The sequence below is a fragment of the Topomyia yanbarensis genome, chromosome 1 (genome assembly GCF_030247195.1).
Source record: "Topomyia yanbarensis strain Yona2022 chromosome 1, ASM3024719v1, whole genome shotgun sequence".
NCBI classification, from domain to species: Eukaryota; Metazoa; Arthropoda; class Insecta; order Diptera; family Culicidae; genus Topomyia; species Topomyia yanbarensis.
This window is the reverse complement of record NC_080670.1, coordinates 11243922-11268108: the sequence shown is the minus strand read 5'-3', so window position 1 is coordinate 11268108 and position 24187 is coordinate 11243922. Positions and strand designations below refer to the sequence as shown.

General features: G+C 39.2%; 4 protein-coding genes across 5 annotated transcripts; 3 read left to right on the top strand and 1 right to left on the bottom strand.

The window, feature by feature from the left end:
• The first annotated feature begins 4570 nt into the window (after positions 1-4570).
• Positions 4571-14216, top strand: LOC131676879 (luciferin sulfotransferase). 2 transcript variants are annotated; one of them, XM_058956257.1, is made up of 3 exons: positions 4571-5205; positions 5266-5919; positions 14161-14216. In XM_058956257.1, exons 1-2 carry the CDS (start codon positions 4865-4867, stop codon positions 5903-5905), a joined length of 981 nt encoding a protein of 326 aa, XP_058812240.1. In that variant the 5' UTR covers positions 4571-4864; the 3' UTR covers positions 5906-5919; positions 14161-14216. The 2 variants fall into 2 exon arrangements, with proteins under 2 accessions (XP_058812240.1, XP_058812239.1); XM_058956256.1 differs by lacking the exon at positions 14161-14216 and having other exon boundaries at positions 5266-5953.
• Positions 14217-14299: 83 nt separating this feature from the next.
• On the top strand, positions 14300-17220 carry LOC131676878 (uncharacterized). The gene is made up of 4 exons (XM_058956255.1): positions 14300-15427; positions 15998-16280; positions 16416-16658; positions 16725-17220. The coding sequence occupies exons 1-4, from the start codon at positions 14508-14510 to the stop codon at positions 16803-16805; spliced, it is 1527 nt and encodes a 508-aa protein (XP_058812238.1). The 5' UTR covers positions 14300-14507; the 3' UTR covers positions 16806-17220.
• Positions 17221-17234: 14 nt separating this feature from the next.
• Positions 17235-18755, bottom strand: LOC131676881 (ADP-ribosylation factor-like protein 3). Its single transcript, XM_058956258.1, has 5 exons — positions 18641-18755; positions 18257-18385; positions 17855-17986; positions 17552-17788; positions 17235-17466 (listed from the first exon to the last, which is right to left on the bottom strand). Exons 1-5 carry the CDS (start codon positions 18641-18643, stop codon positions 17428-17430), a joined length of 540 nt encoding a protein of 179 aa, XP_058812241.1. The 5' UTR covers positions 18644-18755; the 3' UTR covers positions 17235-17427.
• Positions 18756-21528: 2773 nt separating this feature from the next.
• Positions 21529-22884, top strand: LOC131676248 (uncharacterized). The gene is made up of 3 exons (XM_058955369.1): positions 21529-21652; positions 21706-22201; positions 22268-22884. The coding sequence occupies exons 1-3, from the start codon at positions 21565-21567 to the stop codon at positions 22749-22751; spliced, it is 1068 nt and encodes a 355-aa protein (XP_058811352.1). The 5' UTR covers positions 21529-21564; the 3' UTR covers positions 22752-22884.
• Positions 22885-24187: the final 1303 nt, after the last annotated feature.

Here is a 24187-nt window from a genome sequence, read left to right as displayed (position 1 = left end):
TTCTTAATTTTTTTTCAAAAATATTTTTATACTTGTTTCGATCCCTTAAGGTAATTTTGAAAGTTTGGAATAAAAAATCCTTTCCTTGCAGAAAATATTACGTGATTAATAAATTTGTATTAAATGATGTAATTTTTTATCAAACTTTGTATGGACATATCTACTTGACTACTAATTACTATTAATGTACTAATATACCATCTTAATCCTTGTGAAGCAGTGAAATGATTTTACATAAACTGGAACATTGGAATAGTTATTACTAGAATTCGCATGAAATTGAACGCAATAACTAATGTTGGGGAGACTTGACCAAGATTTTATGGGGAGACTTGACCAAGTGGCGATCAGTTGAAGAAAGATACAAAATTCCTAATATTTATTATGCTTTGGTATCTACTGTTAATGTTAATCACGCCATAAAAAAATCCAACCCCAAACATAAGTCTTTATATTTTAAAATTTGTAAGCAAAGTTAGCAATAGTAGGACTGATTTCGTGACGTGTGAACATGCAATGCAAGCAGTACAGTTAATCCTTAAAAAGAAATGCATTTAAAAAAATAAAAATTTATCAAATGCAACTCTTTTATATTTTTTACTGCTACCTAAGGATCTCGACAATAGGGAAAAAAATAATTACAGTATGTTTTATGTCATTATTTTTTGTTATGATTTTTCAAAATTCTCTTGGTCAAGTCTCCCCATGCCTTGGTCAAGTCTCCCCGCAATGGGGAGACTTGACCAGAAAAAACGATCACAGAAAAACTTTTGTAACTTTTCAAAAATTAAATTAAAAATTCTGCAAAAAATCATGAAGTCGCGCAATAACTTTGCGCATTATATCTGAATGATTTTTGGGGGATTAAAGGCTTATTTAGAGATTTATGCAGTTTTAGCTGAAAACCTGGTCAAGTCTCCCCATGTTCCCCTACCTTATTCCAGATATCTGTTTTTTTTTCAAATATTCATGAATAATACAAAAACAAATAAACGATTTTGAATAACCTACAAATTTTGTTGGGTATTCCCAAATGTTTGGAGTTAACCCTTAAAGGCGCAAGCCAATTTTTTTTCAAATTTTCTGAAAATTATCTCACAGGTTTAATACGTTACTATGATAATTTTGAGATGGTTTTCGCAATGTTGTTTTAAAACAACATTGCGCATTTAAGGGTTAAATTTTGCAAACACCCGTTTTGTACTGTAAATTAACAAAAATGTTCAACTGGTGTAAACTAAACCAATTTATTTGCAGGAATAAAAGTGTTTTTCATTCCTTGTTTATTCAGCTTTTAACGCGCCATAATGGTGGTCTAAATCGTCTAATACGACGTAACGTTTAATTACCTTTCTTTGACTAAACGTAAACGACCAGCTTGATAGCAACGTCCAGTTGAGGATGTCTGGCGTTCATTGAATAAATATCCAATGCATTGGACTAACGTAGGGTGACTTCCTCTTACTGGACGCACAGAGAACAGACATCCATGATCGAACAAAAATATTTAAAAAACGTGTGTAAACATCTGAATTAATATACCCAGAGTGTATGTAAGGAGAGTGAAGACAACTGTCATGATTATCCGTCAGTGATATTCCAAACGAACAAACGACCTGTCAAAATACATGAATTTGACTCGTTTGGAATGACACTGACAAATAATAATTGTTCCAATTTTGACAGTGTCGTCACTCTCCCTATATGCACTCAGAATATACCATAAACACTAGCGCCGCCACACCAACCTATCCCAACTATCCGTCAAATCCATTTCGGAACCGGTTCGAAATCCTGAATGGATTCAGTATGGAATCTTGCTCAAAGAAAACAACCGACGCCGACTCTTTCGGTTGATGCATTTGAGCTGGAATTCATGCTGGAAGTCCGAACCGGTTCCGGACCAGTTTGACTGGGTAGAGGAATAACCGCTGTCAATTCTGTCGAACTCAGCCACAAAAAAAACATGACGACAGTAGCGCACCTGGTTTGGATATCCCAACTACCTTCGAAACCGTTAGAGATTTTACACAAGTTGAATGCTGAAGATGGACGTCTGTTCTCTGTGCTGTCATCATGTAGATATCCTCTTGGAAACTGTTCTGTATTTCCATGGCGGTGATCAAACATTCCGGGTAGAAGCATGAGATATTGTCTATCTCGAGATAATATAGCATTTTGTCGATGTTCTTGCTATATGGGATACACACGAGTGCGATCGAAACAAAAACAAACGTCAACACGTTTTCTCACTCGCACTGATGCAAACTAGATGGGCGCGTAACTCAACGCACGGCCCGGTGGCGCATGGCTGAAAAGTCGCAATGTGGATTTAAGAAAAGATTCGCAATATTTTTTTATGTTGAAAAAAGGTAATCGTTATCTACGAACTCAACCTACGTTCTTATTGTTGGTAGTGATGTGATACGCCATCCAGTGGTGAAAATGAAAACAAGTGGATTTTATCCAGCTTTTTACGTGCCATAATCACAGACTAACAGACATAACACTTGAAAACAATGCTTCGTCCACTTTAACGGTCATTTTAAATATATTTGTAGTTGGGACTGTGGCCACATTTGAAATCATGGCGCCACTGACATATGAACAAGCATATGGGGGATAGACCATTAGTGAAAAATTGTTCCCAAACCTGAGGGGTAACCCACCAGCAAATGGTTGTTTGGGACCGTGAATAAAAGGTGGAGCTAGTGTCCTGGAAAAATTGGCGGATCGAGTTTTTTGCGGGGATTCTCTCATAGTGTTATGTCTGTTAGTCTGTGCCATAATGGCGGTCTAAATTGTTCAGTTCGTAATACGTTTAATGACCCTTTTTGACAATAATCGTTTACGCCAGCTTGACAGTAACGCCCAGTTGAAGATGTCTGGCGTTCATTAAATAAACATCCAACGCATTGGACTAACGTAGGATGACTTAATCTCACTGAGCGGTTGGCGGTTGATTATTGTCAAAAAAGGTCATTAAACGTATTAAGAACTGAACAATTTAGACCGCCATTATGGCACGTAAAAAACTGGATAGCTTTGTGCCCTTCACGGAGTGGAGAAAAAAATAGTTTGAAGGATTTTTCAGCACGTTTGTTTCTCAAAGAAGTTCTAAATGAATGACATATCCTAATTTAAAAAAAACTATACATGTAAAAAATAAGAGTTGTTTCACGTTGTTTTAAATCACGAAGTTCCTGACCCCAGTGCAGTATGCGCATGCGTCTGGCACTGCCTAGAAGTTAATTAGTTCGTTCGAATCCATTTCTGCTTTCCATACCGATCCTATCTATTTCCCTCTATCATAATCGCTTTACATTGCTTTCTCTTCTGAAAACCATTCCCTTTTGATGTAAACTAATTTGTAGAATAGACATTTTTCCGTTTCTCCGTTTCGTGTCAGAACCAGACCGCGGGCAGCAAACCAGAGCTGCACAGCGACTAGCGTATCGAAATACCACTGGAATTGTCTAACTCCAATCTAACGGTGTTGCTCCCCACTCGATATGATACCAGATTCTGTTATGTAAGCTCGATTAAACTGGTATTACGCCTCCTCCGGCCTGCTGTATTGAGATCAACTAATCATGTGCTGGCGTAAATCAACCTGAAAATCCAGCTTCGCTCCCGTCGAATCCCACTGCACTACTCCTTCCACGACCTATATAATCATGGTCAATTTGCATAAATCTTCTGCCTTCACTTCCTGCCAAAGAGGAATAGAAATGGAAAAAAAAAGAAAATAACCCATACAGGCGATTGTCCAGTTATGCGTGAACTCGCCTGCTTGGTTTCAGGTTGGTGCTAATGAAGCAGAACTAGACGATCTTGATCTTCGGTTGTCACAGGTTTTTTTTTCTTGCTGTGTCGATCGCAGCAAAAAGAAAATAACCATCCGGCGTTTTATCCGTTATAATGGGGGGAGCATCGGTCAGGAGCAGGTTTTGCTCAATCCAGTTCATCCAGGAAGTTGTTCTGCTGCGTTACTGACGATTACGCAAACTTCATGTTTAGTATAGATTGCCCCGGTAATGATGGCAGAACGGTTTTACACGAGAGTCCATTTGATTTTTTTTTCTTTCTACCCACTGGTTTGTTGAAAAACATTTTTAATGAATCTTTTTCTTACTCACTTCTGTTTGGCTTGATTGTGTGATATTTACAAAGTCGAAAAATGGCACAGCTATACTGCCCATGATTGCAAATCAGTCCCATAAAGATAGGAAATCCCATAGAAAATGGGACAAAGATGTGATTGTGGGTAGTATATTACCATTAAATCTTCGTGTATGGTGTAATAAAATATACCTTCTGAGACAATCTTACAGCGTAACAAAATGATCCATCGCAGCGCAGATTATGAGTCCGCAATCGGTGAAATCCAACATGTTGACACATTGAAAATCTCACCGGAAGGGTTCAAGTAATCAAAGCAACCGCTGTTCTATTCTGAAGCGAAACCCACAGGCTAACGGGTTTTTATACATTGCATAATAACCATGACAGATGCCCAACGCAGTACAACGTATCACCACCAGCACCAGAAGCGAAAACTGACATTCACTTTCTCCAGTGAACCAGTGAAAAACTAGTTCTGCAGTGTGCATTTCCTCGTTTTCGGGCCTCTACAATTCATAAAATCGCACCGTAAAACAACGCTAGCTCACACCTTCACTGGTGAGTTGGTTTCCTTCCCTAACCTAAAGACCGCCAAGGAGCTGCAATTGCACCGAGCGAGCTAAGCAATGGAAGAAATTTTGCACGCGCTTCAGTCGACTTCGAGTGGTGCTGAACGAAAGTGAGAGTTGTTACACAAATCTCAACCTTGTCCTCGTCGGTCAAAATTCAAACACACAGGATGAAAATAGAGTATCGCACACTCGAGACGGAGCTGAATGAACGTCTGGATACATTTTTCTGTAAGAAAAATTCCCTAATCGAAGTTAACCCGGGAGGAGTTCTGATGCCAACCAAGTTCCAGGAAATTGGCGAAGATATTTTAAACTTGGAAATACGCAAGGACGATGTCTGGTTGCTGTCCTATCCCAGAACGGGGTCCACCTGGGCCCAGGAGATGGTTTGGTTGCTGGGTAACAATCTGGACTACGAAGGAGCTAAAAACATCCAGCAGGTCAGGACGCCCTTGCTGGAACTTTCAGCCATATTTTCCGAAGATCAAAGCGTTGAAGATTTTGTAACGTAAGCGACGATCAACATTATTCGTCGCATCGCGAATCTAATCGAAGTTGTTCTTTGCAGCAAACACGAAAAGGTCAACTCGGTAACGTGCGTTCGAAATCTACCGAGTCCCCGATACGTCAAGTGCCATCTACCGTGGCAACTGCTGCCAACTCAGATGGATGTTGTTCGCCCCAAAATGATCTACATAGCAAGAAATCCGAAAGATCTGGCCGTTTCGTACTACTACTACTGTCAACTGATCCATCAGACGGGCGGCAGTTTCGAGGACTTCTGTGACATCTTTCTTGCCGATCAAGCCCCCGCAGGACCGATGTGGGCCCACATGCTGGGTTTCTGGCAACGTCGTAATCAATCAAATATTTTATTCCTGAAGTACGAGGATATGAAACGTAATCTACCGGTGGTGATTCGGGACTGTGCACGCTTTATGAACATTGGCCGAGAGTTGACGGAGTTGGAAGTTCGGCGATTGTGCGATCATCTACAGTTCGATCGTATGCAGAGTAATCCGGCCGTCAACATGGAACCACTGATGCAGAACTCCGCTCAAATTGACACCAATGGAAGTGTGAAATTTATCCGGAAAGGTGCTATCGGAGATTGGAAGAATCACATGAGTGGTGAACTGTCGAAGCGGTTCGATGCCTGGATCGGCAAGCACTTTGACGGAACTGGATTGGAGTTCCAGTACGAGTAACGGTCATTTAATTAGTATGCTGTTGTTTTTGTTTTCTTCTATTGACTATTCGCAAAATAAACTAGCGCAGTGGTAGCACGTAACAAGTTAGATTGCAAACAATAATTTGCTGAGGTGTGCGTGTGTGTGCAGGGAGAGGGGGAATTTTCTTTCGTTACTATGTACTGGACGGAATGAATTTCTGCTGGCGGAAAGGTAGTACACGCCAGTCCTCTAGATAGAGCGCGGCGAGACCATGAAAGGCAGTCAATTATGACGAAAAATCGCACTCCGTATCGTATCGTGGCGGTTTGCATTATGTTTCTATTTTATGATACATATTATTATACCGTTCACCGATTGCCTTTAGGTTGCTGGCGCCACTGATCTTCTGCAAACTGATAATAAGGTCTGCGTGGGGTTTCATCTGGTGACCAGGTTGGACTCGATATAAGCTACGACGCGAGTGAATGTTTTTTTTTATCGGTACAATTATCTGCAGTTGTGAAATCGTTAACCAGTTTTGATTTTATTGAAATTTAAGCAGATTCCAATGCATTGTGCTACAAATTTTCTAACCAGCAACTTTCGCTCAATAGCCCCCTCGGAGCAAGCATAAAAAATAATTCAAACCGAAAAGATCGGAATTAATGCGCTGCACCGAACGAATGAAAGGCGAAAGGCTCAAGAATTTGACAGTTTCGCTGGCTCAAGATGGCGTCTCCGCATATTTCTTACTACAGGATAACTACTACCCGGTCAAACCATTCGGAATCCTGAATGGAGTCAGTATGGATTCCAAATCAAATGCAACAACCGATTCTGAAACCGATTGAGTCGGAATCGGTTGTTGCATTTGATTTGGAATCCATAATGACTCCATTCAGAAGTCCGAACCGGTTCCGGAATGAGTTTAACTGGGTAACACCGTCAGGAACCCAGTGAGCAAATTTTCTGGCAGAGACCGCTCTGCTAGATTTCTGTAAGTCTTGGTTTGGCAACCCTGTCGCTCGCGTTTTCTGGCAAATTTTGACAGGAACCGAGCAAAACCCTGGCATAACTCGGACATAAACTGTGCAAAGATCCTGGCAATTACTAACTGGTAGAATTTAGCACGAATCGAGCAAAACATCTGACAGATATGTGGCAGGAAGCGTGCAGAGATCTTGGCCGTACATTTCTGGCTGGATTCTGGATAAAAGTGAGCAGCATCGGTTGGTTTAACCGCTTCTGTCAGAAACGGTTGTTTGCATTTGAGCGAATTTGTTGCCAGAATTCTCGCACAAACCGCGCAAAATGCTCACAGAAACTCTACCAGCATCCATTTCGCTTTGCTAAACTTTTGCTAATTTTCTGCTTGCAACGCTGACCGGGAACAATTAGAAAATAGGGTTACCAAGTATCCTTATGCTTTTTATTTCGACGATTTTGGAGAGCGTTCTTTATTTAGCCCCAAATGATACCTTCAATTCATTTTAGCGTCAAACCAAATTTTTAAGATCAAGTTGATCCCGAGAGAATGAAACTTTTCAATCCAGATTTTATTTGATTCAACCATTTTCGCCAATAGCAATCGATTTTAAACGGTTGGGGATTTATAGTGTTCAGGAGTCAAAGTATCCACGATAATGATGGTTAGAAATTAAAGGCTCCACTCTACGGACCTCAAATTTCAATATTACGAACCTCTACGAAAATCTGCAGATACAAGCATTTTTTGAATAAGTTCTACGTCAAAAGTTGACAAAATGATCTGCGGAGGAATCCAGAACATTTTTGGAGCTTTGTGATGCACCTAGTTACTGTAACATCTGGGAGTTTCAGATGGCAAATGGTCATCTGAAATCATTATCCTACAGCCACCTAAATGTAACCTAGAATAAATCCCAAAATTTCATGTCACCTGAATCTAGAATATATCTCAAAATTTCAGCGTCCGAGCATTCCATAGCTCTAAAATACAACATCCGAAATTTCGAAAGATACCAAGAGTCCCGAAACTGAAAATTTTAGGGCGCCAAAATTCATAAGTCATAAAGTTCTTAAGATCTAAAAGCTTAGGTTCCCAATATTTCTAGAGTTTGTTCTCAATAGTCCAAAAATTCCAGTGCCCCAATATTCGAAAATTCTTTAATTCCACAGTTATTAATTTCCAAAAATCCTTAATTTAAGAGTCCGAAAAGTCCGCAAATTGCTGGGTCCTTTATTTTCAAAAACCATAAACTTTATTTCCAAAATCTCAGAGATAAAAAACTACAGGGAACCTGAATTTCAGGGCCCCATATTTCCAAGTTAGGAAAGTACAACAAATTAGAAATCGAAATCTTTACAAATCCATCGTCTCAAACTTCAAGTGTTCCACCAAAACGATAGAGATCAAAAATTCAGCCTGAATTCAAGGGTGTCGAAATTCCAGAAATCCAAAGTATCACGGGCCCAATATACCTTAGTTCAAAAATTTCAAAATCCCTTACTTGTTACAAGAGTCCCAAATTTTCAGAGACTAAAAACTCTTGAGTCCCATAATTTCAAAGTTCCTAACTTTAAAGGTACCAAAACGTCCGTGACTGAATATTTCTGGGTCCCAATATTTCTGAAGATCAGAGGTCACAAAGGGTCAGAGACTTCAAATTCCAGAGTCCCGATAATTCTTAAGTTCCTAATTTAAAGGGTTTCAAAACGTCAGAGACTGAACATTTCAGGATCCCAAAAGTTTGAATGGTCTCATAATTGCCTAAAGTTCCTAAATTCAACGATCTCAAAGTTGTAGGGAACCAAATTCCGAGAACCCAAAATTCCAAGGTTCAAATATTCCAAAGTGCTAAATTTTCAAAACTCCTTATTCCAAAGACTCTAAATTCAAAAGTCTTCATTTCCAGAGACCCACAATGTTAGGGTTCGAATATTTCCTTTTTCTAAATTCAAGGGTCCCAAAGTGTAAGCGAACCCGAAATCTTGGGACCCCAAGATTTCAAAAGTTCCTAACATCGAAAGTTCCCAAACTCCAGGCAACCAAAATTTCAGGGTCCCAATATTTCTAACACTCCAAAACTCAAGGGTCCTAAAATTTCAGGGATTGAAAATCTTCCAAAGTCCTGAAATTCCAGAATCTCCTACTTTCAAAAACCCTATTTTCCAAAGCTCATAATCCTCTAAACTCTAAATTCAATGGGCTCAAAATTCCACAGTGTCAATGTCAAAAAGTTTCAAAACACATCTTTATATCCAAAGACCCTAAATTCAAACGTTGTAGTCACCCAAAAGTTACCGGGTCTGAATTATTTATTTCCGAAAACTTCAAATTCAAGCGACCCATAGTTTCAATAACCCTACATTCCTCGCCCCGAAATACCAGGGCCTTTTATTTCCAAATCCTCTCATGTTAAGAAACCCCAAAATTCCACGAACCCAAAGGGTCTCAGATTCGATATTCTAAGCCCCGAAAAAACTGTAATTCTATGCACCCAAAATTTCAGGGCCCTCAGATCACAATATATAGCATTTTCTAAATTCCAGAGCCTATTATTTTCAAAATTCTTGAATTCAAAAATCCTCAAGTCCAGAGGCCCCAAATCCACGGTCCCAATATTTCAAGATCCCTAAATTCAACAGCCTCTAAATTCCAGGGATCCAAAATTTCACGGTCCTTTTAACCAAATTACCCGAATTCCCTTATTTCCAAACGCTCTACTTTTAAGAGACAAAAAACTCCAGGGACTAAAACTTTTGCGACAAATATTTTCAGGGGCTTTAGCAACTGTTGCCTCGGGAAGTACAAGTTGTGGTTTACTGGTGAGACAGCGAAATCGAACACTTGCTTTCGGCCAGCGTTCTAAACATTCCAGAGGCGCAAACATTCCCAATATTTAGAAGTCCTGAAACTCTAGGGTCCCTTATTTTCAAACGTAATTCGAGAGATCCAATATTCCAGAGACTCTATCTCACTCGTGTACCAAGAGCGCCCGAAGAATCTGAGGCGTTCACTCCAAACTCTTTTGTAGTAATACCAAAAGGCTACTAAAACTATAGACAAACGAGATTCCTTGCAACGGCTCAAATTTTTCTCTTGGGAAGCCGCTAAGGAATCTCTAACACAAAGCCGTTGCAAACAGCTCTTGGTCCAAAGAATTTGACATCAAACAAGGAAAATTCAGCATGTTTAGCTACACTAAAAATTTCATGTGACATTTCAACCGGAGATTCAGCCAGTCCTGCAGTGGGACCTAGCTTAAAGGAAAGGAAAATTTCAAAACCGAATTTGCATTTTCGATGCCAAATAACTTTAAAATGCATGAAACGTCGAGATTTGATGCAATCTCGAAAAATATTTTTTTAACGAAAGTTCACTTTTGGACTTTTTTGGTTCAAAGGGGGGAAATTTTCAAAATCGGGCTGGTATTTTTGATGCCAAATGACTTCAAAATACATAAAACGTCAAAATTAGATGTAAACTCGAAAAAAAATTTTTGACGAAAGCCAACTTTTTTCGACTTTTTTTGTTCAAAGGAGGGAAATTTCCAAATCGAACAGGTATTATTGACGCCAAATGACTTTAAAATGCATAAAGCATCAAAATTTGATGTTATCTCGAAAATTTTTTTTTAACAAAAATTGACTTTTTTGACGATTTTTGTTCAAAGGGGGGAGTAAAGGAAAATTTCAAAATCGACTTTCTATTTTTGATGCCAAATAACTTTAAAATGCATGAAACGTCGAGATTTTATGTAAACTCGAAAATTTTTTTTTGACGAAGATCGACTTTTTTTGTTCAAAGGGGGGGAAATTTCCAAATCGAACAGGAATTATTGATGCCAAATGACTTTAAAATGCATAAAGCATCAAAATTTGATGTTATCTCGAAAAAAATTTTTTAACGAAAATTGACTTTTTTGACGATTTTTGTTCAAAGCGGGGAGTAAAGGAAAATTTCAAAATCGACTTTGTATTTTTGATGCCAAATGACTTTAAACTGCATGAAACGTCGAGATTTGATGTAAACTCGAAAAAAAATTTTGACGAAAACCAACTTTTTTCGACTTTTTTTGTTCAAATGGGGGGAAATTTCCAAATCGAACAGGTATTATTGATGCCAAATGACTTTAAAATGCATAAAGCATCAAAATTTGATGTTATCTCGAAAAAATTTTTTTAACGAAAATTGACTTTTTTTGACGATTTTTGTTCAAAGGGGGGAGTAAAGGAAAATTTCAAAATCGACTTTGTATTGTTGATGCCAAATGACTTTAAACTGCATGAAACGTCGAGATTTTATGTAAACTCGAAAAAAAATTTTTGACGAAAATCGACTTTTTTCGACTTTTTTGTTCAAAGGGGGGGAAATTTGATGTTATCTCGAAAATTTTTTTTAACGAAAATTGACTTTTTTTGACGATTTTTGTTCAAAGGGGGGAGTAAAGGAAAATTTCCAAATCGACTTTGTATTTTTGATGCCAAATGACTTTAAACTGCATGAAACGTCGAGATTTGATGTAAACTCGAAAAAAAAAAATTTGACGAAAACTAACTTCGACTTTTTTTGTTCAAATGGGGGGAAATTTCCAAATCGAACAGGTATTATTGATGCCAAATGACTTTAAAATGCATAAAGCATCAAAATTTGATGCTATCTCGAAAAATTTTTTTTAACGAAAATTGACTTTTTTTGACGATTTTTGTTCAAAGGGGGGAGTAAAGGAAAATTTCAAAATCGACTTTGTATTTTTGATGCCAAATGACTTTAAAATGCATAAAGCATCAAAATTTGATGTTATCTCGAAAAAATTTTTTTAACGAAAATTGACTTTGTTAGACGATTTTTGTTCAAAGGGGGGAGTAAAGGAAAATTTCAAAATCGACTTTGTATTTTTGATGCCAAATGACTTTAAACTGCATGAAACGTCGAGATTTGATGTAAAATCGAAAAAAAAATTTTTGACGAAAACTAACTTTTTTCGACTTTTTTTGTTCAAATGGGGGGAAATTTCCAAATCGAACAGGTATTATTGATGCCAAATGACTTTAAAATGCATAAAGCATCAAAATTTGATGTTATCTCGAAAAAAAATTTTTAACGAAAATTGACTTTTTTGACGATTTTTGTTCAAATGGGGGAGTAAAGGAAAATTTCAAAATCGACTTTGTATTTTTGATGCCAAATGACTTTAAACTGCATGAAACGTCGAGATTTGATGTAAAATCGAAAAAAAAAATTTTGACGAAAACTAACTTCGACTTTTTTTGTTCAAATGGGGGGAAATTTCCAAATCGAACAGGTATTATTGATGCCAAATGACTTTAAAATGCATAAAGCATCAAAATTTGATGCTATCTCGAAAAATTTTTTTTAACGAAAATTGACTTTTTTTTGACGATTTTTGTTCAAAGGGGGGAGTAAAGGAAAATTTCAAAATCGACTTTGTATTTTTGATGCCAAATGACTTTAAACTGCATGAAACGTCGAGATTTTATGTAAACTCGAAAAAAATTTTTTGACGAAAACCAACTTTTTTCGACTTTTTTTGTTCAAAGGGGGGGGGGGGGTGAAATATCCAAATCGAACAGGTATTATTGATGCCAAATGACTTTAAAATGCATAAAGCATCAAAATTTGATGTTATCTCGAAAAATTTTTTTAACGAAAATTGACGTTTTTTGACGATTTTTGTTCAAAGGAGGGAGTAAAGGAAAATTTCAAAATCGACTTTGTATTTTTGATGCCAAATGACTTTAAACTGCATGAAACGTCGAGATTTGATGCAAACTCGAAAAAAAATTTTTGACGAAAGTTCATTTTTGGACTTTTTTTAATCAAAGGGGCGAAATTTTCAAAATCGGGCTGGTATTTTTGATGCCAAATGACTTCAAAATGCATAAAGCGTCAAAATTTGATGCAATCTCACAAAAAAAAATTTTGACGAAAATTTACTTTTTTGACGATTTTTGTTCAAAGGGGGGAGTAAAGGAAAATTTCAAAACCGAATTTGCATTTTCCGTAAGTTTAAAAATCTCGCTCATTTTAAACAGCTAGTAATTTATAGAAGCAAAAGAACTATTGGGGCCCTATTCTCACAAACACGTCACTTAGTGACTAGAGGGAAATCTTGTTCTAGTCACTAGGTGACGTGACTGTGAGAATAGAGCGCTTGTTTTAACAGTTTTGAGAAAATAAAGCGAATCCGTGGACAAATTCCCGAGATGTACGGCCACTTTTATAGCTATCCAATAAAAGACAAATAAGAACAACCCTAACCTGGTGACGGAGACCGAAAAAAACTCAGGAACCACGAAAACAAACTTTTGACGAACGTAACCACACAGAGAGTACCCGGCAGGTCTGTTTCATTTCCCCCTCGTTATGGTTTCATTTCTGCCTGACATGCAACAGTCAAAGTGATTGTTCAGCATAATTTTAGATTCTACAACAAATGTTCGTTGATAAAAATATTAATCCTCTAAGAAGATACAATTTACTTTGTAACATTTACCCAAACAATCATCTCATCGCAGTCTTTCGTTAAATGTAGGCCACGAGCTAAAAGCAAAACCGGATTTTTCGAAGTGCTACCTGCAGCCTAATCTTTTACCTACATCACCATAGAATGCGCCTTGAGGTTGTCCTTTTTCCCATCTTCTAAGATCGAGGTTGATGACTCGCATGTTTTGCTACATTGGAAGAATTTTGATCGTCAAATAGGCCCCCTTTCCCTTCCACACGAAATCTCTGGCAGGAGCGAAAGATGCACGAAGAAAGAAAGAGCACCTCACCCAAGAGAGAAAGAGAGTCCGAAAGTGTTTTCGTCAACAAAGGTTGACCTATTTGCAGATTTCGTCGCGTTTGTTTATTCTGGCGCAGCCCAATAAGAGGGAATACAATGAGCCTTGGGTGAAAGTTGGAAAGAAAAACAATCTCTCGAGCCGTACTCGAATAATTCTCGAGCTCGGGCACTGGCGGGTTCGTAGCCTACTTATCTCGTCTGCTCAACAGTTAACTCGCGCCATGGTGATTATTGGAGCGCGTTCCCTATGGGAAATCCAGCAGACCATGTGGGCTTTGCTTAGAATGTGGACAAAGCAATGGAACTGATTGCGAGTTTTTTTTTTAACTTTTTCGCTAGGTAGTGAGCAAGCACACTTGACTTTGATTCCAAGCACGCAAGCGAGAAACCCCGTCATCGGTTCGATGCCTGGACCCGGAAAAGACGGGAGGCGGTGAAAGCAGTACGAAGAAAGAATTACTGTTATAAAATTGCTTTTTTTCTTTTCTCTTTTTCCATCAGTGCTTCCAACCTGTTTGAGAGCAGCAGGAAGAGTTGCGACCGGAGTAAAATCCAGCAACGTTAAGCGAGAAAGAAAACTTCTTGTGCGGCTTACGTGTCCCGGTTGGTTCAGTACTGCGATAGATCTTGATCAGTTCGAATGTTGTTTCAGCGTTGGATGCGCGAGTGGACCATAGCCTGGAACGTTGGATATCCAGTAGCGCTATGCCTTTGAGGGCATGATATATTCACAAGTAGGTCAAAGAAGTTACTATCGTGAAGCTCCGATTGGAAAGAACCAACAAAGTGTAGTGTAATTTAGCACAAATCGATTTGAATTTGATTCCTAAGAACGCGACCTACTTAAAATGAACGTTAACGTGTGTGTGATATTTCTGGTGATATTCTCGATCAGTGGAAGTGCTTATACGACACAGCGGTCGAATCTGCGTGACGATGAAGGTAGTCCATTTCTGGACATGGCATCGGATTTTCTACAATCGTTAGGAAATCAAAATGGAGGTAGTAATAATGCGGCAGCTGGACTGTCGGGAATTGCTTCCATGCTACTTCCGTTAATGGCTAATGCTAATGCAGGAGGACCAGGAAAAACGAGCAACGATGGAGTCGGAGCGATTCTGTCCGGAATCGGTAGCTTGTTGGCCAATGCAAACGGCGGAAATGGCGGAGGGGGTGGTAGCGGCGGATTTGATCCCGCTCTTATCGGGAATGTGATTCAAATGTTTGCCGGTGCAAATGAGGAGCAGCCTGTGCAAAAAAGAGCTAGTAAGCGCCAGAAGCGTCAAAAGGCGGAAGAAGGAAATCCCATCCTTGACACTGTGCTGACGGTGGCTCAAACGTGGCTAGCTAATTACAATACCGTGGATGGTAGTGACGGCAAGGAACCTCAGCATCCAGGTATCAACGGTGACACGATTGCGAACTTGCTTCCACTCGCTGTTCAAGCAATCCAAGCTTTCAGCGGTCCCGAAATGGAGAAAACCCAGGAGAAACATAAGGATCACTCGTTGGTACTTCCTCCCTTCCTGGAGCATATACACGTCATGTGGGACCAATTCACACAGTCCGAACTTTTCGAAGCCATCTGGACCAAGGTGGGCCTGGATAAGGTGTTTAAGGGATTTGTCGGACGTGATGGTAAGCTGGAGTATGATAGGCTTTTCGATACACTGCAAAACCAATCATTCCGGCGAAGGTGGATTAAAGCCGCAACGATTTATCTTGCCGAATGGGCTAATTATATCGCCAACCCAGAAGTGTATCAAAGGTGAGTGGTAGAGGGGAGGGAGTGAACAAAAAGTTACCAGCACGTATTGTACACTCAATACGATGACTAGTGCGTAGTGGAATTGGCTCTCAATTTGTGCAAATGTTGTCTAATTACTCAGTTGCATGAGTTTTTTATTGCGAAAAATAATAAAACATTCAAAAGGAAAAGAAAAGCAGGTTATTCACATTCGGAATTTCTTCATTCATACTTACGGTTAGGTTTCATTTTACGTGGCCGCGAGCAATTGTTTTAGGATATATTTGGGAAATTCGTTTTTTGTTACAACAATTTTTAGTCGAAATATGACGTGTCCAGTTCAAATTTCGGTTCAGTTGTTTAGCTTCACATATCCTCTGCTGATATTAACTCCGAGCAAAAAATCTTGTGCGCTCTATTAAGCGCCGTAAAGATGATGCGTTTCTGCTTGTTCGTTTTACAATAGTCCCAAATGCATCATTCTACTAAAAGGAAAAAAAATGAGAAAAATATGCGAGTCAGCCTTCACTTCTTTCTCGCGTGAATGTGATTTGTGATCAGTCCTTAATGTAAGTCTTACCAATCTCTCAGATATGTGACTACCGGACAGTTGATGGCCAATGGCTTTCTGCAGTCACGAGGCTACCCCAAACAAACCATGCTGGATATCAGCCGTCCCAGTGAAACCATTTCCAATCTAATCGACTACACCGCCAAGAAGCACCTGCAGGTGAAAATTTCTTCGGTAACCTACGTAAAGCCAGCGGTCAGCTACGTCAAAGATTTACTCAAACTGGGCAAGGCGAAACAATTTCTGCAACAGTACAACGCAACAGAACTGACGGATAAGCTGACCGACACGCTCAATCTGGAGGTAAGCCCCGCTATTCACTACTCGAAAGTAACCGACCGGTACGATTGTACGATTATCAAGCTTCCTTCTATTCCGTCACTGTTACGTTCTTAATTCTGTTTTCCCCTTTCTCTCCGTCTCTCACATGTGCCACAGGTAATTGAACCGGTGCTGAAAGTTCATCGTGCCTACCGGCAAGCGATCCAGACGCCTCACTGTGATAAATACATTCTGTGTGAGATCAACTCGCACGATCCGAACGAGAAGCTCGGACTTGGAGGCTTTAAACGAGGTGTGACCAAGTTCGGTAGCATGGCAGCGTCCTGGTTCATCAGTCAGGAAACACACACGCCCTTCTGGACACTATTTGCCATCATCAACGATCCGCACAACTGTCAGGTATGTAACGGATTCCGGCTTGTCCGTATTAATGAGTGAAACTGAACAGCTGACTGATTGTTTTAGGCCAAACACCCCGTTGACTGTTCGGAGTTCCACGAGAATGAAAACAAGGTGACCACAGAATATCCACACAATGAACTGTAGTCGGCGAAGGATGCATGTTGTTTAGTGAAAAAGAAAAAAAAGTGATTGTTGACAGAAAAGGCAGAAAATCGGGTGATTTTCCAAGGTACCTTAACTCATACTCGATTTGCGAAGATGATCATTGAGGTTTGAAATTTACATTTGATTATTACGAACAAGTAGATTTAAGTGAACGAAAGTAAGCAAAAGAAAGCAATACAAATCAGAGATGCGAGACAGCTACAATGGGCGAAGCACCGTTGAAAACCCTAAACATGAATTATTACATAACGGTAGTTATTGTTCTCGCAGGTAAATAAAAATGATTGAACTTGTACAAGGTATCGATCGTGCATTTCCCTATTGAATGTAAATTTCAAACGGTTTATGTAGGGCATTCGGATGAGCTCGCGGAAATCACATCCAAAAATATAAGAAACCCAATAAAAATGAACCAATTAAAAACCAGCCCTCCTCTTACCTTTTTATTAATTTCATGTTCGGTTCATTGCTAAGTATTGCACTCGTTGGTGAAACTTTTTCAGGTAACGTGCAAATATCGTGGAATCTAGCTCTTATAGCAATATGGTGAGAGCAAAGACAAGCAAAGACACTTTTTCATAAGGCAACTAATATTACTCCATCACTTTCTAATACTTTTACAAACCCAATCCATTCCCTCCTGCGTCGGAAAGACATGCAAAGTTTCGGTCAACATGAAATAATATATATATATACGACAACAAACAGGTACAGATTCAACATACCTTCACGCCCGTTCCCTGTAGCGCGGAGCAACCCTGAATCTGCCAGGTTCGATCTTTCAGCTTGACCAGTTTCAAACATTCGGCAATCTCGGAAGCCTTGAGAGAACCGGCAATGTCCTGCTTGTTGGCAAACACCAGCACCGGGACGTTTTTCAACTTATCATCCAGTAGCAGCTCGGCCAGCTCGTCACCAGTTTCCTCCAGTCGCTTACGATCGCTGGAATCGATAACGTAAATCTGAGACAGCAATGCACCAGCGTCAAAACAAACGAATGGAATCAAAGCTTCTCGGAGCAAACTTACCAACACATCGGTATTTTCGAAATAGTTCTTCCAGTAGGGACGAATCTTGCTCTGACCTCCGATGTCCCACACGTTCAGCTTGAAACCATCGGAGACTACGGATTTGATGTTGAAACCTGCTGTTGGAGTTACCTGCAGGGGTAAACGGTAAAATACAAGCTTTTAATTGCAGAATTACATCGTGGATTGACACTGTTTCTAATTAAGGTTTATGGCGCTCAGGTAGTGTGCGTCAGAATAGAAACCTTGTTAATATGCTTGTTGTTGAAATGTGTATTCAGATAGGTTGATTATTTTACTAACAACTTATTTGCATTTGATTCATATGGCTGTAGAATTGTTCGTTTAGTTTCATACTACGAATTTAAACGTATTATAGAGCAATTAAACAAATTCAAATACCTGTGAAACCTCTTCGGAAGCCAGCTGTTTGAGTAGGGTCGTTTTGCCTGCATTATCCAGTCCGAGCAGCAGAATGCGTAACTCCTTTTCCGGTGTTGAACGTAACTTTCGCAGCAAGGATAGCAATCCCTAAATGATGAAAAAATTAATCAGAAACACGTGGCTCAAAATTGCGCCCACGGTGGTCTACCCGCCGCTCAGCAACAAGCACCCACCCAGTAGGTACAACACACAATCAAAAGTGCTACGGTATGTGACCGTTGCTAGGAGACATGCTCCAAACAAATTAAGAGTTTTCGGTGGCAATTTCGCCGTACTAGTTAATCAGTTCTTTCTTTGTTCACTAGTCAAACGTAGGGAACTTCAGTAATACCGAAAGCTTACCATATTCCTGTGGGGTTTGTCACAATTTTTGAATGTTTTTGCAAACAGTTTCCAGTTCAACGGGGTAAAGTTTAGTAACGATAAACAAAGTACGGGAGTAGCTCACACAACACATACAAGTTTGCTGCTTATTCCAAGTGGCAGTGATGCCAAAATACTTTCGCCACCTGCCATTTTTATTCGGAATAGTTTGGGGATTTCAGTACAAATTATTTAAAAATACGGAGAGCACATTTTTGTTTCATTGTTTCCATGGGTTGTTTTTTAGCTTAAATACAATCATATTATTTATACGCCCAATTCAGCTGAGTTGCCAGCAAATTTTGAAAATGATTTCTTTATTGATTTTCTAAAGACACTGAATCTTACAATAAAAACTTGCCATCTCAATAGTCTCTTTATCATTTATCTATCTATGTTATTCCAATCGAGCACGGGTCCTGTGAAATGTTTTTCAAACTTTTAGAAAAACAAACGTCACTTTTAATGAGATCTCAACAAACGATTTGTTTGTTGAGGTCCGGGTCTTGTCCATCTTGGCAATAGATGCGAAAAAATCTGAGATTGGGTTGAATAAATTTAGTGTGAATAAATTATATTTCACGTATTTTAGGCGGTGATCCCAGAGGGTGCAATCCCAGATGAGGTCATTGGGATTTTCTAAAGAAAAAAAATCTCGACACGTCTGGCTTCGGAGAGGAAGCAAAGGCGGATTGATATATGTGTTTATGGGTTGATGTTTAGGGTCCAGATTTTGGAGTCTCTAGCTCTTTCAATGTGCATTCTTTTATGAATTGATAGATATCAACCAAGTTCAGTTATTCTGAAATCTGGACTCTAATTGACCAATTATGGATTATAGCACTATTGACTATTTTCTAATGTCGTTTTTGCTTGAAGCGAAACTGAGTCGGTTTCTAACCCCAACTGCTGTCAAAATGTATGAACTAACAGCGGTTGGGGTTAGAAACTTTGGTTTTTTTTTTTGAGGCGAAACTGAGTCAGTTTCTAACCCCAATCGCTGTCAAAATGTATGAAATGACAGAGGTTGGGGTTAGAAACTGATGTGTTTTTTTTTTTAGGCGAAACTGAGTCAGTTTCTAACCCCAATCGCTGTCAAAATGTATGAAATGACAGAGGTTGGGGTTAGAACCTGACTCAGTTTCAGGTTCAAGCAAAAACGCCATGACTCAGTTTCGGATTCAAGCAAAAACGCCATAAGCGAGTTTAAATGACTATATTTCTCTTTGCGTGTCATCGATACTATCGTGTTACCGGCGCATGACTTCAATGGGGTGATGGACATAAAGCGTGGTTTCGGAACGATGTGTCTTACTTTCCATTTGAAAAATAGTATTTTTCGCCATCCTCCTCTTTCTTTATTTTAGCGCTATTTCCGAAAACTTTCCTTCCACTGAATATTAAAAACCATCACAATAATTACTTGAAACTGGACAACAGAATTGTATTGTTTAAAAATAAAAATTTACAGAATCCGTGAATAAAGAAAAGATAATTCGACAGTGGGGGTATTTTTTATTTTTGTATATATATATATATATATATATATATATATATATATATATATATATATATATATATATATATATATATATATATATATATATATATATATATATATATATATATATATATATATATATATATATATAAATTAAGATAATCTTCCAGTGATGTTTATTTATTGAAATTCTTCGTACGATTGGTTGAAAAATATATAATTGCCCTTTTCTTAGCTTCAAAGTGTATTTTTTTAAATAATATCGGAAAAACTCACTTAAAAAGTTATATTCACTAGATTGGGTCGAAAAATTAAATTTTTCCTGTTTTTTAACCCTCAAAAAGGCAAGCTAAAATTGTGACTTCAAGAAGCATTGCTTTTTAGACACAATTAAATCAAAAGCCTCTTTTGTGACGTTTTTTTAGTAAGAGAAAAAATGAAATTTTGCCTGTAAAAAAATATTTTTATTGTAAAAACCTATTCCCACAGTCTCTTCACTGGATGAAAACCGTTTTTCGCTGAAAACCAGTTTTCGGGTTGCTAATGTCCAATTAGCCGAAAACCGGTTTTCGTTTTCATCTAAGTGAAGAAATTGGCCGTAAGTGACGTGGCTGTGAGAATCAGAGTTAAAAATATTCAAATTCATTGCATGAAAATTGATCATATTCAGCCGCATTCATTTTCAATATTCAGTGACGCAGCTGAAAACGTCAAACGAACAAACCGCCCATTCATCCATGCAGATTTTCATTCGTCTCCGATTATTACACGAAGCGGCCGTGCAACAACGAATCAAACGCATCAAAGTAGGCCCTGGTACAATGTAAGCGATGATGACTGTTGTTTCATATGCTTTACCGGTATTTGAAAACATTTTCCTATATAATTAGTGAAATGAATATACTGTACGATATTCAACTGAATGAATAACATGGATATTTGAATGAATATTTTTTCTATTCACCGCGAGTCGTATCAGGTTCATTTTCAGCCGTCAAAAAAGAGCTTCGATTATTTTTAACTCTGGTGAGAATAGGGTCTCTGGAAAACTTTGAGTGAAACCTCATACCAAAAAGTACACAACGGTAATAAAATGTATAATTGCTGTTCTAAAATTACTTTTAGGTGAACAGTATTATTTTATTTAATTGGCTTGTCGGTTTTTTTAAATGCAATGTCGGATTGTCGCAGACTTGAGTAAAATTTAAAATCTCCAGAAAACTGCGAATCATTAGCAACACTGGATCGCAGTCCGTACACCAATCGATCCGTTTTTGTCGTGGGTGCACTCGAAGTTGGATTCTGCTGATGAAAGCTTATAAGCGCCTGTGAACGTGACCCCTATTATTGTCTTTTGCTGCGATGACAGTTCAAACAGTAGAGGCCGCACGCCACCGTTTGCATGGCATCCAAAACAGATCGAAGCTCGCCGAATATTTGGATCAGCGGATTCAATCCGTTTAATTTAGACGGCAGTGGTGCATTGACAGGTAATTCAATGGAATTTATATACGACTCATTTCCAATGGTAAGTACTTTACAGAAATCAACCTCAACGACACTTTAAAACCGAAACCATCGTTATCAGTTATCAAACCATGTCAAATCGAAATAACATCCACTCACGCGCTGGTTGCCTCCGGCTGCAATCTATACTCGCACTCGGCCATCACCGGATGCCAAAATGAAACCTCCTTTACCAGTGCCATAGTGCAACTATCGGCCAGTACCTGGCACTGTCTGGTGCTGTTGGAAAACGGTGACCTATTCAAGTACGACATCAACGAGCACCGATCCAGCCGGTTGGATTTTCTTACGGTGGAAAACGCCCCCGAACTAACCGACCGAGAACGAATTACACATATCGCCTGTGGAGATCGTGTCTCGGTTGCCATAACCAGCGGTAGAACCGTGTTCAACATTCCCAACAAAACGTTTACCTTTCCGCGGCATGTTCGGATCGTCAAGCTAGCAGTCGGACTGGAACACTGTCTGCTGCTGACCGGGAACGGGGATGTCTACAGCTGGGGAGGTGGATTGTAAGCACACTGCCTGTCGACATGATCGTGTTTTTTTTTGCTAATATCTATTCGATTATCCAACAGACGCGGCCAGCTGGGAAATGGTGAAATAACACCACATCAGGAGCAACCACAGCTGATCGCAGCGCTGGCTGGGGTAAAAATTGTGGACATCGCGGCGGGTGGATGGCATTCTGGTGCCGTTTCTGCGTTCGGAGATTTATACTGCTGGGGCTGGAACAGTAAGGGTCAGCTGGGACATGCGGATGGTCGGCAGTTGAAGGGCCGGGTTTTTTCGCTGCCTCAGTTGGTTGCGTTTCCCTCCGGTGATGGCGAAGAGGAACTTTGTCTGGAGAGAGTTTACTGTGGGATGGGGCATACCGTTGTGGTTGATTCGAAGGGAGTGATTTATTTTGCTGGAAACGACCTAGATGCCCGGTTGGATTATACGAAGGTGCAAAGGAATCCAAGTCTGACGGGTTTTCGACGGTTTGAAACTGGTTTGGATGGGGACGTAAAACTCAATTTGAAGTGTGGGGCGAACTCGATAATTATCACGAGAGAATGATGAATTACGCCCTCGGTGGGCTCTGTTTCGTTTGCGCTAGCGACAAGAAGATGGCATTGATGTACGGAAACGTTGCCAGTTTATGTAAAGTGGTGGTTTCGGACATGAAGTTTTTAAATGATTTAAAATCAAAGTTCGACTTATTTTTAAATTCCGAAATGCCTCATTTACCATTCTCATTGCTTCCCGAACGCTCTTTCGTTTCAATGGTTTTGTAACTTTGACAATCAGATAGTTTACACTGTAGCTTTTAGAGTTTACATTCGGAACAAAACAAAATTGAATCACTTGCACCAAATTCTCTGTCTAAATAAAGTATCTAAAAATGTCACAAATCGTCTAGACATTTCCATATCAACATTTGAATAGGGCTAATAAGATTTGTAAACAAACTTTTGTTTTGCTGATTTCTCCTAATTTGTTATCATTTCAACACAGAAAACATTTGAAATTGATTCTACCAAGCATAAAGATGTTGATTCATGTGTATTTTTCATGAAACTCAACTCGGTAGCGGAATAATGAGCGAAATAAGTTTGTTTACAAAAGTCTCATTAGCCCTTTTGAAGAATTACTATTGATTTATTGTTTCTGTACGGCCAATGAGCAACGACTAGAAAGGAATTTTCACACTCAATCTAACCGGGATAGGAATGGCGAGCAAATTCTTTAATTTGGTTGCCATCGATTCGTAACAAAACACATAGCGGAATATTGCTGCGTCGCTGGATTAATCTGACGTATATTTCAGTTGAACATTGGCTTAATCAGATTTTGCCCTTGATCCGGAATTCTAACAGGTAATTAAAATAAGTTTGGGATGGTTTGACTGGATATTTGAGCCATGACTGAATCGGTACCGGCGATTTATCGCTTGCCTAATTTTTTTTACTTGCTCGACACACACTTCATCGTTTCCGTATTTTGAAGTACATTTTTTTCTCAAACTTGATTTACGAATAAAATTTTGGTCAATCGTTTTACAATCTGGGCACCCTGTCACTACATTATATGTCAAAGCAAAAAGCTCGCATGCGTTCACGCACACACACGTTTATCAAATAAAGCATCGCGTCGCAGGCGGTAGCCATTTGCTTTTTCAGTCCATTCTTTGATTCTTTGTTCGACGGTTCGGTTTTTTGGTGCGCCGCGTATTTCTCACGTTCGAGCCGTGTTAATTTGTGGTTTAACCGTGAAAAATTCAGGATGAATAGTGCAAAAATAGCATTTCGAAAGAAAACCGTTTTCCGGCGAAAGAAAGCGGCTTTCTTCGGTAGTTTCGGAAAGTGATGAGCTGCTTGGAAGTGAGAAAAAAGCTCCGTGCCTTTCGCTTTGCCGGTCGAAAGCTCGCTGTCGTTGGGTTGAGGTTGTGTGGGTTATATCTTGTGTCTACTGCGCTTAAGAGTGGCCTCATCACAAGTAGGAAAAAAATGTTG